Source organism: Siphateles boraxobius, unplaced genomic scaffold, assembly GCF_051911475.1.
Source record: "Siphateles boraxobius isolate OS27281-9 unplaced genomic scaffold, OSU_SipBor_1 103, whole genome shotgun sequence".
NCBI classification, from domain to species: Eukaryota; Metazoa; Chordata; class Actinopteri; order Cypriniformes; family Leuciscidae; genus Siphateles; species Siphateles boraxobius.
Genome location: NW_027508704.1, coordinates 1,245,493 through 1,263,815, shown reverse-complemented (window position 1 = coordinate 1,263,815; position 18,323 = coordinate 1,245,493). Strand labels below are relative to the sequence as shown.

General features: G+C 38.1%; 1 protein-coding gene across 2 annotated transcripts in view; it reads left to right on the top strand.

The window, feature by feature from the left end:
- Positions 1-4,104: 4,104 nt before the first annotated feature.
- The window catches only part of radil2b (Ras association and DIL domains 2b), a 39,200-nt gene continuing 24,981 nt past the window's right edge, over positions 4,105-18,323 (top strand). Inside the window, exons 1-5 of one of the 2 annotated variants that reach the window (XM_077245700.1) lie at positions 4,105-4,392; positions 9,228-9,512; positions 12,025-12,257; positions 12,960-13,252; positions 15,813-16,379. In XM_077245700.1, the coding sequence (XP_077101815.1) occupies positions 4,283-4,392; positions 9,228-9,512; positions 12,025-12,257; positions 12,960-13,252; positions 15,813-16,379 (1,488 nt within the window). In that variant the 5' untranslated portion in view covers positions 4,105-4,282. The remainder of the gene's footprint in view (positions 4,393-9,227; positions 9,513-12,024; positions 12,258-12,959; positions 13,253-15,812; positions 16,380-18,323) is intronic. The other variant, XM_077245701.1, reaches the window with a different exon arrangement.

The following is an 18,323-nucleotide window of genomic DNA, read 5'->3' as shown; positions in this document are numbered from 1 at the left end:
GCATCTTGCACGCGCGCGCGCGCGCTCGCGAGCAAAAAAGGTCGTGTGTTTATTTACTTGAAACCTGCGCGTCTCACACTGGGGGGTCTGGGGGAAATAAATTGTATAAAAGTAAAAAAAATCAATTAAAAAGAATTACAGGGCTCGTGGAAACGTGTAGAGAATAGAAGTGTCAAAAATAATTAATAAAAATATGATTAAACTAAACAAATAAAATGCTTTTGAAACTGATAAAAACTAATTTCAGTAAATGTTAAATTAATACATTATATTAAAATTAATTAAAATAAATAAATAAAATGTTATTTAAATAAAAATAATTTAAATAAATAAATACATTAATTAAACAATAAAATAGTTTAATTAAATTTAATTAATTAATTTTTAAAGTAAAAACAATAATTAAATAAAATTACATGAACAAATAATTTTGAAACAAATAAAAAATAATTAAAATGAATAAATAATAAATTCATATATTATATGTATATGATTAAAATAAAAAAATACAACTTTATTTAAATAAAAATAAAGTAATGCATTAAATAAAAATAAATTAACAAAATGTTATTTAAATAAATCAAATAAATGTGATTAAACTAAAAACATAAATTACGATTAAACTAACAAAATACATTTTAATAAAATAAAAAAGAATTAAAATAATAAATGAATACAATATGTTAAAATAATTACAATTTTATTTAAATGCAAATAACTAAATACAACTATTAAATGATAAATTAATACATTATATTTAAATAAATAAAATTAAAATAAGGTGAAACTAAGTAACTAGGCTACAAAAATTTAATAAATTGATTAAAATAAAAAGAGAAATGTGATTTAAATAAAAATAATAAAATAGTACACGAGTGTTAAAATATGCAATGATGAAATGTAATAGAAACTAAATATTGTACAATACTGTATTGCACAACAAATGTATAATATTAATTTTCCACAGTACTAATTGTGTTTTATAGCTTCCTTTTAAATCTATGTGACTATCTGTCATATCTGATGGATTTATAATTACAGCAGATTAATCTAAATCTTTCACATGCTAAAACAAATGGACAGTTTTTTTAAAAACATTCACAAAATTAGTTTTATTTTCAATAATTTTGTCCCCCTTAATGATGCCTATAGGTCAGAAACACACACACAAATGATTTTTCTAAGACTATGGAGACTTGATTATTAACATGAGCAAATGATGCACAAGACCTCCAGCTGATATTAATGCATTAAATAATGCTTATACAGTGTATAACCAGAGATATATATGACCGATCCCCAATGTAAATGTGTGTTACAATGCTTGCATACATCGCAGGATAAACCACACACACACACACACACACACACACATATTTGAATTATTATTCATGCCCCAAAGGAAGATGATACTTACAAGACCTTCATTTGCATTCATGCAAATCGTTGTCAGGTATACATAGCATTATATTCATATAGGATTGTTGCTGGCACGAATCTGTAAATGTTGAACAGCTTTTAGAAACCTGTGTGTGTGTGTGTGTGTGTGTGTGTGTGTGTGTGTGTGTGTGTGTGTGTGTGTGTGTGTGTGTGTGTGTGTGTGTGTGTGTGTGCGTGTGTGTGTGCGTGTGTGTGTGTGTGTGTGTGTGTGTGTGTGTGTGTGTGTGTGTGTGTGTGTGTGTGTGTGTGTGTGTGTGTGTGTGTGTGTGTGTGTGTGTGTGTGTGTGTGTGTGTGTGGTTTATCTCTCCATAAGTCTTTATATGACAGAATAACTATCTGTTGTTTTTAATCAACTGTTTTTTTGCCTCCATTATTATTGTAATTGCTGAATCATAAGCCAAAAAAACGGCTCTGAGTTGGGGAAACCCTTTATAATATCGAGGGTTATTATCTAAAAAAAACATCTATAACGTCAAGATAAAGCACACTACTACAGCAAACACTTTCAAGGGCACATGCTTTAACAATCCAGAGAGATTTCTGACTCATTGTGACTCAGCTTGGCTGTTAAAAATGTTTAATATGTTGTGTTTCTTGAACAAAAAGTGATGTTTCTTTTCTTTTTGGGTGTGTTGCGCCCTCTAGTGTTTCGAGAGAATGATGTAAAACATGATTTTTATTTATTTTTTAACCTTAAAAAGAATATCTAGAGAGTAAAAGCAGAGTTTGTGTCTGTTTGTCAGACAGTACAGGCAACCATACACAACATACGGATAGAACTGTTTTACACGGACAATAAATACGGATGAGATAACCCAATATTATATAAACACATGTAAATACACGAGCCTGGGGTTTTCAGACTGAGGTCCGGAGAAAAGCAGTGTACATTTTTTTAAATAAATAAAAGATGAATCTAACAAAATACATACATTTTAATAAAATAAAAAATATTAAAAATAAAAAATAATGAATTAAAACATTAGATAAAAGTAAATTGATTAAAATAAAAAAATAAAAATGTATTTAAAAAATAAAATAAAGGTTAAATAAAAATAAGATTTAACTAACAGAATAAATACATTTGAATGAAATAAAAAATTATTAAAATAAATAATAAATTAATACATTGTATTAAAGTAAATTTATTAAAATAAATAAATAAAATTATATTTAAATAAATAAAATAAAGGTGATTAAATTAAAACATAAATGAAATAAAAATAAGATTAAACTAACAAAATAAATAAATTTTAATGAAATAAAAAGTATACAAAAATACATCGATTAAAATTAAATTGATTAAAATAAATAAAATTGTATTTAAATAAGTACAATATAATTAAACTAAAAACATAATAAATAAATAAACGTAATTATTTAAATAATAATGAATTATATAATAAATGAATACATTAAATTAAAATAAATGAATAAACTAATAAATATGTATTTAAATAAATTGAATAAATTTGTTAAACTAAAAACATAAATAAAAATAAGATTAAACCAACAAAATAAAGACATTTGCATAAAATAAAAAAATATATGAAATATCAAGATAAACAGTCACAAGACCGCTGAATTCACGCGACACAATGCGAAGTGTTGTTTTCGCAGTTTGACCACTAGATGGAGCCCATGTCCACGCACTGCTTAACCACCATAATACGAGCTAGCTAGTAACGATTTCATAGTAACATGATGGTCTTTAATTTACCAATATATGATCGATTCGAGATCGTAATTAATGTTTTTAATATAAGTATAATTACTTTTCACAAACAACAGAAAGCCGTGCATTGTTAACCAAGTTAACCTGCCGTGTTTGGTTTAAACTTAGGCTACTCTTAGTCAGTAGTTTTCTTGCAACGATCTGAGGACTTCAATGTTTTTTTTTTAGTTCCCTGTCGTTTTGTTTTGTTGGACTTACGTTTGACTCTTCGCGGGATTTCTCTTACGTAATACGCGGGGTTCCCGTACGCATGTACGCGCATGCGCACACTTCAGCTGTAGATGTTGGATAGATAGATAGATAGATAGATAGATAGATAGATAGATAGATAGATAGATAGATAGATAGATAGATAGATAGATAGATAGATAGATAGATAGATAGATAGAAGCTTAAAAATTAGTCTCAATGTCTCAGAAATAGTACATATAAAGGCAGCTTGATTGATTCTAAATGAGCCTCTCCAACGGTCAAATTTTGAATTTTGACAGTTGGAGTTTGAACAGTCTCTTGGCTCATCTGAATATTCCGTCAATGAAAGTTTATGGGATTTTCCGAGTTTTGATCGCCATTTTTAGACAAAACAGTAAGTCGGATCAGTCTGAATAGATAAAGCACACCAAATCAGAACAGTATGAAGATCTTGTCTGAGTTTAGTGGATGTAGCTTGAGCCTAAGAGGAGTAGAACTGAGAAATATCAGAAGAATAAAAAGTTTTTCAGGCCAACTTAATGATAGAAAAGAGATTTTTTCCCCTGAAATCAGTCATAGACTTTCAATTGCCGTCCATCATCAGCAGCACATTGCGGGTGTCTCAAATACACACTATCAAGACATCATGAGTGAGGGCATCACAGGCGCGCGCAGCATTTTTCCCCGGGAACGCGCCCGTGATGCCCACAAGTGCTGCCTACGTAGACAGATGATCAGATCCCGGTGTTTGAGGAGCAGAACTACAGCCACGCCGAGCAGAAACTCTTTCAGTGTTGATCTGAAGAGTGAAGAGTTTATATCGCCTCTGGAAAAGTGTTAGCCGGTTCATATGGTGCGCGCGCAGCTCGCCCGGGAACGTCATTCTAACGGACCCGTTAACTAGACGACAGCTGATGACGGGAACGATGATCGGGCACGAACGAAGATTACCGGGTTTACCGGCCAGCGCGTCCCGTAGGAGATTCTCACGGGTCGGGAGGAAACACAGCAATGGATCCGTCCAGTGAGTTCACTTATAACGTTATTAAAGGACTGATTTGTCATTCATAAGCTATCCCTTTGATATTATATATATAAAGTAGGGTAAACAACCTATATATAAAATCAAAGCAAAGAAATACTAAAAAAAAAAAAATGCTGGGTTGTTTTAAACCCAATTTTGGATAAAATATGCACAAACCCAGCCGTTGTGTTGAATTTTTCTATTACACATTTTTAACCCAACGTTTTGGGTTTGTCCATATTTTTTTATTTAGAGTGTGATTTTAGGTCTCTTAAAAAACTTTTTTCCATATGAAGGTCACACACGTGTAAACATTTTATACCTTACTTCTGATTATTTTAAAAATGCCTTTTTTTTTTAGTTTTACACTTGTTCCAGTACCAGACTTTCAATATTTAAAATGAAAAAAAAAAAGTTTCTTATATTTTAAAAAGCTATGCTCTAAACAAAGTGCGAAATAAACATGAATCATTTATTGTGTTAAAATTATTGATATGATTATGAATATTACACAAATCACAACCGCCCCACAGTTGCAGCCTATTTCCGCCACAATAAACTATTTTGCACTGGAAAAAAAAAAGTTTGTTCATAACTTTGAAAAAGTCAGTGGAGAACTTGAGACTAATTATTAGTCGTTTAATGCATGAGTATGTGTTATTGTGCATAATTTCTATTCAAGTTGTTTAAAATTTTATTTCCACCACATCATATACCACATCCAATATTGAGATGGAAATGACACTGTAGTGGAAAGGATTTCTCATGATTTGATCTTCATACATTGTTATTAAACAAGTGATCATGTGAAAAGTATGTTTTAAGTTAGTTAGTTTAACTTTATTCTGTTTGTCATAGAGCAGAAATGTGTCTGGTATCATATCATACATAAATCCATAAATATGAATAAATGTAACAGAATTATACTACATAATTCCTTGAAAATTTTTCATGGATCCCACAATAATATTACAACGCTTAATCAGAACAATCAATTACAATAGCGCCATAATTCCAACTATTTCCTTGGAACAAATAAAAAATAGTGAGGTTAGAGATTTTATCTATGGCCTAAAAGATGAAGAAACACACATTTAATACTGACGCAATGAAAAGGAGCTTTTGTGCCACTGCTACTGAAATACAGGATTTAGACAAAATCCTCAAAGTATTATAAAGGTATTTAGAGGAACTACGCATTTGCACATTGGCGTTCATTAGTGATGGACAGCCAGATTAAAGGGATAGTTCACCCAAAAATTAAAATTAGCCAATAATTTACTCACCCTGAAGCCATTCTTTCAGACGAATACAATCAGAGTTATATAAAAAAATGGCCTGGGTCTTCCAAGCTTTATAATGGCAGTGGATAACTGTTTCTGTTTTGAAATCCATAAAAGTGCATCTGTCCATCATAAAAGTGCATCTATCCATCATAAAAGTTCATCTGTCCATCATAAAAGTGCATCTATCTGTCATAAAAGTGCATCTGTCCATCTTAAAAGTGCGTCTGTCCATCATAAAAGTGCATCTATCCATCATAAAAGTGCATCTATCCATCATAAAAGTTCATCTATCCATCATAAAAGTGCATCTATCCATCATAAAAGTGCATCTATCCATCATAAAAGTGCATCTATCCATCATAAAAGTGCATCTATCCATCATAAAAGTGCATCTGTCCATCATAAAAGTGCATCTGTCCATCATAAAAGTGCATCTATCCATCATAAAAGTGCATCTGTCCATCATAAAAGTGCATCTATCCATCATAAAAGTGCATCTGTCCATCATAAAAGTGCATCTATCCATCATAAAAGTGCATCTGTCCATCATAAAAGTGCATCTGTCCATCATAAAAGTGCATCTGTCCGTCATAAAAGTGCATCTATCTGTCATAAAAGTGCATCTATCCATCATAAAAGTGCATCTGTCCATCATAAAAGTGCATCTGTCCATCATAAAAGTGCATCTATCCATCATAAAAGTTCATCTGTCCATCATAAAAGTGCATCTATCTGTCATAAAAGTGTATCTGTCCATCTTAAAAGTGCGTCTGTCCATCATAAAAGTGCATCTATCCATCATAAAAGTGCATCTATCCATCATAAAAGTGCATCTATCCATCATAAAAGTGCATCTATCCATCATAAAAGTGCATCTATCCATCATAAAAGTGCATCTATCCATCATAAAAGTTCATCTGTCCATCATAAAAGTGCATCTATCCATCATAAAAGTGCATCTGTCCATCATAAAAGTGCATCTATCCATCATAAAAGTGCATCTATCCATCATAAAAGTGCATCTGTCCATCATAAAAGTGCATCTATCCATCATAAAAGTGCATCTGTCCATCATAAAAGTGCATCTGTCCATCATAAAAGTGCATCTGTCCGTCATAAAAGTGCATCTATCCATCATAAAAGTGCATCTGTCCATCATAAAAGTGCATCTGTCCATCATAAAAGTGCATCTATCCATCATAAAAGTGCATCTGTCCATCATAAAAGTGCATCTATCCGTCATAAAAGTGCATCTATCCGTCATAAAAGTGCATCTGTCCGTCATAAAAGTGCATCTGTCCATCATAAAAGTGCATCTGTCCATCATAAAAGTGCATCTATCTGTCATAAAAGTTCATCTGTCCATCATAAAAGTTCATCTGTCCATCATAAAAGTGCATCTGTCCGTCATAAAAGTGCATCTGTCCATCATAAAAGTGCATCTGTCCGTCATAAAAGTGCATCTGTCCATCATAAAAGTGCATCTATCTGTCATAAAAGTTCATCTGTCCATCATAAAAGTGCATCTGTCTGTCATAAAAGTGCATCTGTCCATCATAAAAGTGCATCTGTCCATCATAAAAGTGCGTTTGTCCATCATAAAAGTGCATCTATCCATCATAAAAGAGCATCTATCCATCATAAAAGTGCGTCTGTCCATCATAAAAGTGCATCTGTCCATCATAAAAGTGCATCTATCCATCATAAAACTGCATCTGTCCATCATAAAACTGCGTCTGTCCATCATAAAAGTGCATCTGTCCATCATAAAAGTGCGTCTGTCCATCATAAAAGTGCATCTGTCCATCATAAAAGTGCATCTGTCCATCATAAAAGTGCGTCTGTCCATCATAAAAGTGCATCTGTCCATCATAAAAGTGCGTCTGTCCGTCATAAAAGTGCATCTGTCCATCATAAAAGTGCGTCTGTCCATCATAAAAGTGCGTCTGTCCATCATAAAGTGCATCTATCCATCATAAAAGTGCATCTGTCCATCATAAAAGTGCATCTATCCATCATAAAAGTGCATCTATCCGTCATAAAAGTGCGTCTGTCCATCATAAAACTGCGTCTGTCCATCATAAAAGTGCATCTATCCGTCATAAAAGTGCATCTATCCATCATAAAAGTGCATCTATCGTCATAAAAGTGCATCTGTCCATCATAAAAGTGCATCTGTCCATCATAAAAGTGCATCTATCCGTCATAAAAGTGCATCTGTCCATCATAAATGTGCATCTGTCCATCATAAATGTGCATCTGTCCATCATAAATGTGCATCTATCCATCATAAATGTGCATCTGTCCATCATAAAAGTGCATCTGTCCATCATAAATGTGCATCTATCCATCATAAAAGTGCTTCTGTCCATCATAAATGTGCATCTGTCCATCATAAATGTGCATCTATCCATCATAAATGTGCATCTGTCCATCATAAAAGTGCATCTGTCCATCATAAATGTGCATCTGTCCATCATAAATGTGCATCTATCCATGATAAAAGTGCATCTGTCCATCATAAATGTGCATCTGTCCATCATAAAAGTGCATCTGTCCATCATAAATGTGCATCTGTCCATCATAAATGTGCATCTGTCCATCATAAAAGTGCATCTGTCCATCATAAATGTGCATCTGTCCATCATAAAAGTGCATCTGTCCATCATAAATGTGCATCTGTCCATCATAAATGTGCATCTGTCCATCATAAAAGTGCATCTGTCCATCATAAATGTGCATCTGTCCATCATAAAAGTGCATCTGTGCATCATAAATGTGCATCTGTCCATCATAAATGTGCATCTGTCCATCATAAAAGTGCATCTGTCCATCATAAATGTGCATCTGTCCATCATAAATGTGCATCTATCCATGATAAAAGTGCTTCTGTCCATCATAAATGTGCATCTGTCCATCATAAATGTGCATCTATCCATCATAAATGTGCATCTGTCCATCATAAAAGTGCATCTGTCCATCATAAATGTGCATCTATCCATCATAAAAGTGCTTCTGTCCATCATAAATGTGCATCTGTCCATCATAAATGTGCATCTATCCATGATAAAAGTGCATCTGTCCATCATAAATGTGCATCTGTCCATCATAAATGTGCATCTATCCATCATAAATGTGCATCTGTCCATCATAAAAGTGCATCTGTCCATCATAAATGTGCATCTATCCATCATAAAAGTGCTTCTGTCCATCATAAATGTGCATCTGTCCATCATAAATGTGCATCTATCCATCATAAAAGTGCTTCTGTCCATCATAAATGTGCATCTGTCCATCATAAAAGTGCATCTGTCCATCATAAATGTGCATCTGTCCATCATAAATGTGCATCTATCCATCATAAAAGTGCTTCTGTCCATCATAAAAGTGCATCTGTCCATCATAAAAGTGCATCTGTCCATGATAAAGATGCACTTTTTATGATTGATAGATGGGTGAGTAAATCATGGGGTAATTTTCATTTTTTGGTGAACTGTGTCTTTAAAGCAGTGCAGTGCATGGAGTTGATCCGTGTGCTTCCTCCTCCAGGTCGAGCTCCTCCAGCGGCACGGGCAGATCCACGGAGAGTGTCGGGATCCGACAGCCGGCCAAGAACAAGATCCGGCGCCAGCGTCTGTCGGCTGTGTTCGGCCGCGGCCCTCGCAGAGACTCGGCTGAGGTGACGGACGATCCCTCAGAACTGTCCAATCAGGTCTCGGCTCCAGGCATCCTGAAGATCTTCGGCACTGAGATTTGCGAAGGAGCGAATTACAAGAGCGTTCTGGCCACGACACACTCCAGTGCCAAAGAGCTGGTCAAAGAGGCTCTCGCCAGGTGAGCGGAGAACACTGCGATCGTTCTACACTACACAGCAGTCAGAACCCAGGCAGCAACGGCCCAGATCCGGGCCACACGCACTCTATAAAACACTGGGTTAAAAACAACCCAATATTGAAAATATAGGCCAGAACACATGTTGGGTTAATTTCACCCAGTAAAATGGGTTGTTTATTTAACCCATCATACTGGGTTGATTAATTTTTACTAGAACACTAGCTTTTTTCTTTCTTTTTTACTTCATGCATGAATTAATGTTTACAGATTAACTTAAATCCTCTAAACGTAAAAAATAAAAAAAATGCTCCACACAAACACTGTTTTGCATGATCATTTCTTTATTTTTTAGCATATTTTACAGTATATTTTATATAGTTTTGCATTATTATTGCATACGTTTAAGCTCGTTTAACAAATATTAGAAGTAAAAATTAAAAAATGTTGTCACGTTTCCACCGTAACGGCACTGGATCTCGTGCCGGAGCTTGTGTCATGTTCATGAACTTCATAACTTCAGCCGCCGCCCTGCGTTTCACTCGTTGCAGGAATATGAGGCGACCGGCTCCATAACCTGTCTATAAACAATCGGTGTACAGTTCTGAGAAAATATTTTAACTTTATAAATAAGCAATTATATTCTGTATGTTTTTTTAATAAAATCATACAATTTCATTCAAGGCATCAGGCGTTTCCATCACGCAAAAAGACCCGCGATAAATAACTCAATCCCTGGGTTGTTATATCTGACCCAGGATCTGGGTTACGCAAAAACTACCCAAACACTGAGTTGTTACATCTGACCCAGGAGCTGGGTAACACAAAAATGACCCAAACACTGAAAAAATAACCCAATATTTTTAGAATGTGTGGGTTCTTCGCATACCAGATGTGGGCCGGATCTGGGCCGACACTGTGTTGCTGTCTGCGAAGCTCAAGACTAAGTAAATTATTCAGCAGTACTATTGATTTGACTGCACTGACACTATTGGTTGAGAGGAACGATTCTATTGTCTTCTGTAGAGCTGCTTAGCGGAATTGAACTTGTTTCATAATGAATAAACTTTACACAGTAATTGAACTGATGACACTATTTTCATAATATGCATAATTTGAATTTGTCTTATATTTGATTTCTGTTTATTATAGTTAAGATGCTTTTAAACAATTTCTATTGTATAAGCACTATAGAAATAAAGGTGACTTGACATATATTTAGGTTCATATGAAATATGAATAACTGATAATAATGAAAAGGTTGTTGTCATGAAGTTGCGCTGGTCTTTTCTCCTATATTGTGTCGTATATCCGAGTGAGACGCTTCTGGAACAAGAACGAATGTGGGCGGGGCTTGATTGTGTCTGTGGGGAATTGATTGGATGGTTGTGGTTTGCTATTGGCTGATGTCATGTGAGTGACAGGTTATAGCCCCGCCCACATCATCAGAGAAGAGAAGAGATGCTGCAAGAGGAACTTATTCTGATTCAAGATTATTAACACAATAATGATGTGCACATCATAATTCATTCTGCAAAATTCCATAAAAAAAAGAATTGCCTATTTTAATTTCATGGTGACTTTAAATTTATAATGCTGTTGCTGTGATGAACAAAACCACCAGAAGGTTTTCTGAAGGCTTTTGGAAAACAGCCTTTGTGCACATTTGTTTAAATTTCAAACTGCATGTGAAGGTTTCATACCAAAAGTCTCGATTGGTTTGGAGAAGTTGGAAACTCAAGGCGACATTAATTCTTTGGTGAACGCAAGCCAATTTGGATAGAAAGCTGCGTCAGCACAGAGACTCCTCTGTTCTTTCCTAATTCTACAACTAGAAAGTGTGTGTGAAAGTGCCTATGTTTTTCCAAGATCTTAAAGTGCGTTTGTTTTTTGAACGAGATTAATACTTTTATATAACAAAGATGCATTAAATTGATCAAAAGTGACAGTAAAAATATTTATAATGTTACAAAAGAATCTATAAATGCTGTTCTTTTGAGCTTTCTATTCACCAGAGAGTCCTGAAAAATAAATTGTATCACAGTTTCCACAGAAATATGAATTGTTTTCAACATTGATTATAATCATAAATGTTTCTTGAGCATCAAATATTCATATTATAGTGATTTCTGAAGGATCATGTGACACTGAAGCCTGGAGTAATGATGCTGAAAATCACTTTATATCTTGCACTTGCGAGTTTACACCTCGCAATTCTGACTTTATGTCTTGCAATTCTGAGAAATAAAGTCAGATTGCGAGAAGTAAACTTGCAAATGTGAGATAAAAAGTCACAATTATCTTTTAAAATGTTTTATTCTGTGGCGGAAACAAGCTTCCATAGAAAACAGCCGTTTCACATTAGAATCATATCTCACTGTTTTTACTGTATTTGTGATCAAATAAACAGCCTTTGTGAGCCGAAAAGACTCTTTCAAACACATTAAAAACCCTGAACCCAACACTAGTGTATGTATATATCCTACCAGCTGTTCTGCTGTTTGTATTATTTCAGATACTCCCTGAGCAAAGAAGAATCGGATGACTATGTGTTGTGTGACGTGATCGGCTGTGTGGACAGCGAGCGCTGGAGGACTGAATGTGTTCGTGTGGTCGGAGACGACGAGAAGCCGCTCTTGCTGCAGTCGCTCTGGAAGCCCAGAGAAGGTTTCGCTCGCCGATTTGAGATCCAGCGCAAGGCCACAGTGGAAGAAAACAACTCTAAAGACAAAGACACGGTGACCGCTGGTAAACCTCACTATAATCACTTCTGCATGTGGATGAAGATGTTTGGTGTTTTGGGCCACTAAAATGCTATATTTTATGAACGCATTGGCGTATTGGTACGAAAATTGGTGCGTGTCTTCGGCATGATGCCTTTAAGGTACTCAAAAAGTTTTGGGATAGCGCCACCTTGTGGTGAAAAAATATTAAGTTTGATGTGGCCCCCTGGTTGAGAAAAGTTATATCCACATTGAACCCTTTCTTCTAAAACACTTGATGTTTAAAGTCCCCCTGTAGTCAATAATTTTATCCATTAAATCTCATCTTTGAACAGCAAAATGGCATTTCACTTCATGTCTTAAAATATCTTGAATGTAACTCGATACACCCTTGCCTCATTTAGTATAAGCGGTTCTATGAATATGCAAATGAGCCCCGCCTCCACTCCCTCACTCACTCAGAGATCCACTCGTTGACGATCACACGTTGATCTGATTGGTTACAAGGTAGTTTGTGACGTCAGAAACACCAGCGATTTCAAAGCGTGTTTTTGAGACTGTCTTTGGTTCACTGCAGTTTTAAGGAGAAAATACTCAGCAATGCTGTCGACTTATGAATTTACACATGGTTTGTCTTAAAGCATATTAAAAACACCACATAGACAAATAAACAACATTAAATGCTGGATTTTCACCACTTTAATATTTTCAATGTCTCATTCTCCAGGCATAAACGCACAGGCACGGAAGCTGCAGAAGACCCGCTCTCGTGGGAGATCGCTCCGGCTGGACGATGGAAAACACAATATGTTTAAGAGTCTCAGCGAGACGAACCTGAGAGTTGAGGATCACAAAACCCTCACGGAGGATCCAGAGACCGAGGTCTACAAACACACACAGTGTCCCGCTGGTGAGCGCGAGGAGACGGAGAGCAGCGATGACAACGACACACAGTTTTCCATTCATCCGCCTCTGGATTTTCCCTACTTTCTGCTTCTGCAGGGCTTCAGTTACACACAGGTAGGACAGACTCACACTATATCCATCGCACTTCCTCGTTCTTTCCTCCAGCACAACACACACTTTTTCTGGAATTGTATGCCATTTTTATCAGTAGCTGTGTTCACATCCACTACTTTCTTTATGTGAATAGAAGAAATTTAGGCCCTGAAACTCATTTTCAACAAAAGGTCAGTGAAACGAGGTGCAAACCTTTCAATAAAATGTTCAATGTTAACCTTAAAACATTAACAAATATCATATATGGATTTATTATCTAATTTACTTTTCATTTATTTAAACAAATTTAGTCAATTAGGGACATAAATACAATAATAATTGTATAATAGTATCAGTATTATTATTGTCAGTATCTTTCAGTCACAGTGTAGAAAGTTTCCAATTTATGTTATTTCTTTGGCTTTAAAATTTTTAACTCTTTCCCCACCAGCTGTGTTTCCATACACCTATTTTGGGATAAAAACAAAATGAGAAAACCAGCCTAACAAACACTGTTTCTGGAAATTTCATTTGCTGTGAAAGTTTTTATCAGTAGCTGTGTTTACATCCACTACATTCATGCGAATTTTGGGATATTGCATAAAAATGCTGAATTGAAACTGCAAGATGTGCATTAATTGAAAAATGCGCATAAACAACGTATAAATAATTGTTTATCCGATAAGAAGACATGCATATAAACTACGATGGAAACACATTTACTGAATAAATCCTTTGATGTGCAACAAAACCCTCAGCGGAGGCTGTGATTGGATAACTGGAGTAACCAGCGGACCAATGGCATCGCAGCATCTCTGATGTTGGTTTGGTGTTTCTGAAACGCCTTTCGTCTGACGCTCTGAGACTAAAACTCATTTATGATGGAGGAAAAAAGTATGGAAGCTTGTTTCCGCAACAGAATAAAAATGTTAAAAAGTAAATTACGATTTTTTTTATCTCGAAATAAAAAATAAAAAAAAATTCTCACAATTGCGAGTTATAAACTCAAAATAGCGTGATATAAAGTTGCAATTGCGAGAAATAAACTCGTAATTCAGACTTTTTTTCTCAGAATTGCATGTGTATATCTTGCATTCTGTCTTTATAACAGGCAATTAGGAGATATAAAGTCAGAATTGCATGATATAAAGTTGCAATTGGTAGATAAAAAGTCACAATTATCTTTTGAAATGTTTTATTCTGTGGCGGAAACAAGCCGATTGCAGATGTACAGTTTATTACTGATATTTTGCACCAATTTCCCAGGAAGTGATGATTTTATTCTCTTGCATCGTTATTTTAACTTCTGCATCAATATGAACTTCAGTTTCATGTCTGATGTTGTAAGTTATTAATCTGTGCTGTTACGTAAGATAAAGAATTATAGGGATTTTCACTCTTTTTTTTGTTTTAGGATCATAATTCAGTCACTGATCAGATTTTACAATCTTACAATCACAATAATACACTCCCTTTAAACTGGATAATACAACACAGGTGACGTAAATGCACTGTGGAAAAAAATGATCCCATATCCCTTCGATTCCACTGGAAAATAACAGAATGTGCCAAACAGAGGAAAAAAGGCATGAAAAATGACCACGTATGTAAAAACAGGCCCAGTGTTGGACAGGAAGTGATGCGTCCAGAGACTGAACACATTTCCTGACAGATAATCTCTGTATATGGAGTGATGATCGGCCGTAAATGATCAAATAGATACATGCGCGCGCACACACACACACACACACACACACACACACACACACACACACACATGCTCACTCACACACACACACACACATGCTCACTCACACACACACACATGCTCAATCACACACACACACTTACACTCACTCACTCACTCACACACACACACACACACACACACACACACAGACAGACACACACATGCTCACTCACACACGCACACACACACACACACACACACACACACACACACACACACACACACACTCACTCACTCACTTACACTCACACACACACACACAGACACACACACACATGCTCACTCACACACACACTCACACACTTACACTCACTCACTCACACACACACACATGGTCACTCACACACACATAGACACACACATGCTCACTTACACTCACTCTCACACACACACACACACACACATACATACGCTCACTCACTCACACACATGCTCACTCACACACACACACTCACAAACACACACACACACTTACACTCACTCACTCACACACACACACACACACACACACACACACACACACACACACACACACATGCTCACTCACTCACACACATGCTCACACACACACACACACACATGCTCATTCACTCACACACATGCTCACACACACACACACACACACACATGCTCATTCACTCACACACATGCTCACTCACACACACACACACACACACACACACACACTCACACACACACACACACACACACTGAGATAATGACCTGATGAAGACCTGATCATGATCACCCCGTCGGGTTTATTCTGAGAGTGATAATGCACAACCGGCTGGATGTACATTATCACTGTAATGTATTTCCTTGTCTCGTCAGGATTTTGTCATCTATCCCCTGATCAACAGCAGCTCAGTGTTCGGACGGCGTGTCGATCAGAGCGACTCAGAACGCCTGAATCTCTGGGCTCCGGATCTGCTTCCTCGTCACTGTCTCGTCCGACGCCTCGACGTGAGACCCGTGACGCTCCTGAAACCCCTGGACGGAGCCGAAGTGAAGAGGAACGGAGCCGCTGTCCGGCACGAGGTGGAGCTGCGCTCGGGAGACGTCATCGCTCTGGGAGATCATTACCTCTTCATGTTTAAAGACCCGACTTCTGAACGCCCAACTCTCTGTCAAGTGTGTGTGCTGTCAGAGAAATCCAGACGGCCTCGAGGCTTCAGAGACCCTGAGGGAGCAGAGCTGGCGCTGGCGTATGATGTTGAACATGAATCCCGGGTCCTGGAGGAGATCTTCTCCACGGTTGATCAGGATAAACACACACACAAACTGAGCGCTGCGTTCCTGCTGTGTTTGTGTTTCCAGCGATCCGTCAATCACTTCTCAATGCCGGCCCTCCGAAGACTCCTGTTACACACAGCCAATCAGCTTCAGATGCTCGTGTGGGTCAGTCATTTCAACTTACTTAAAGGTGCATTGTGTAATATTTCTGAGGATCTATTGACAGAAATTCAATATAAGATCCATAACTATGTTTTCAGTGGTGTATAAAGACCTTGCATAATGAACCGTTATGTTTTTATTAGCTTAGAATGAGACATTTATATCTCCATAACCGCAGGCGCCCCCTTCTATGGAGGTCGACATATTGTGTCGTCATGTTTCTAGCGTAGCCGACAGCGAACACACAGCGCTACAGCGAACACACAGTGCTATACAGCGAACACACAGCGCTACAGCGAACACACAGCGCTACAGCGAACACACAGCGCTACAGCAAACACACAGCGCTACAGCAAACACACAGCGCTACAGCGAACACAGCACTACAGAAAACACACAGCGCTACAGCGAACACACAGCGCTACAGCGAACACACAGCGCTACAGCGAACACACAGCGCTACAGCGAAACACACAGCGCTATACAGCGAACACACAGCGCTACAGCGAACACACAGCGCTACAGCAAACACACAGCGCTACAGCGAACACACAGCACTACAGCGAACACACAGTGCTATACAGCGAACACACAGCGCTACAGCGAACACAGCACTACAGCAAACACAGCGCTACAGCGAACACAGCGCTACAGCGAACACACAGCGCTACAGCGAACACAGCGCTACAGCGAACACACAGCGCTACAGCGAAAAACACAGCGCTATACAGCGAACACACGGCGCTACAGCGAATACACAGCGCTACAGCGAACACACAGCGCTACAGCAAACACAGCGCTACAGCGAACACACAGCGCTACAGCAAACACAGCACTACAGTGAACACAAAGCGCTACAGCGAACACACAGCGCTACAGCGAACACACAGCGCCACAGCGAACACAGCGCTACAACAAACACAGCGCTACAGCAAACACAGCGCTACAGCGAACACACAGCGCAATACAGCGAACACACAGCGCTACAACGAACACAGCGCTACAGCGAACATGCAGCGCTACAGCGAACACACAGCGCTACAGCGAACACAGCGCTACAGCGAACACAGCGCCACAGCGAACACAGCGCTACAGCGAACACACAGCGCTACAGCGAACACACAGCGCTACAGCAAACACAGCACTACAGTGAACACAAAGCGCTACAGCGAACACACAGCGCTACAGCGAACACACAGCGCCACAGCGAACACAGCGCTACAGCAAACAGCGCTACAGCGAACACACAGCGCAATACAGCGAACACCGCGCTACAACGAACACAGCGCTACAGCGAACATGCAGCGCTACAGCGAACACACAGCGCTACAGCGAACACAGCGCTACAGCGAACACAGCGCCACAGCGAACACAGCGCTACAGCGAACACACAGCGCTACAGCGAACACACAGCGCTACAGCGAACACACAGCGCTACAGCGAACACACACCGCTATACAGCGAACACACACCGCTATACAGCGAACACACAACGCTAAGGCGAACACACAGCGCTACAGCAAACACACAGCGCTACAGCGAACACACAGCGCTACAGCGAACACACAGCGCTACAGCGAACACGCTACAGCGAACACACAGCGCTATACAGCGAACACAGCACTATACAGCGAACACACAGCGCTACAGCGAACACACAGCACTACAGCGAACACACAGCGCTACAGCGAACACACAGCGCTACAGCGAACACACAGCGCTACAGCGAACACACAGCACTATACAGCGAACACACAGCACTACAGCGAACACACAGCGCTACAGCGAACACACAGCACACAGCGCTACAGCAAACACACAGCGCTACAGCGAACACAGCACTACAGCAAACACACAGCGCTACAGCGAACACAGCGCTACAGCGAACACACAGCGCTACAGCGAAACACACAGCGCTATACAGCGAACACACAGCGCTACAGCGAA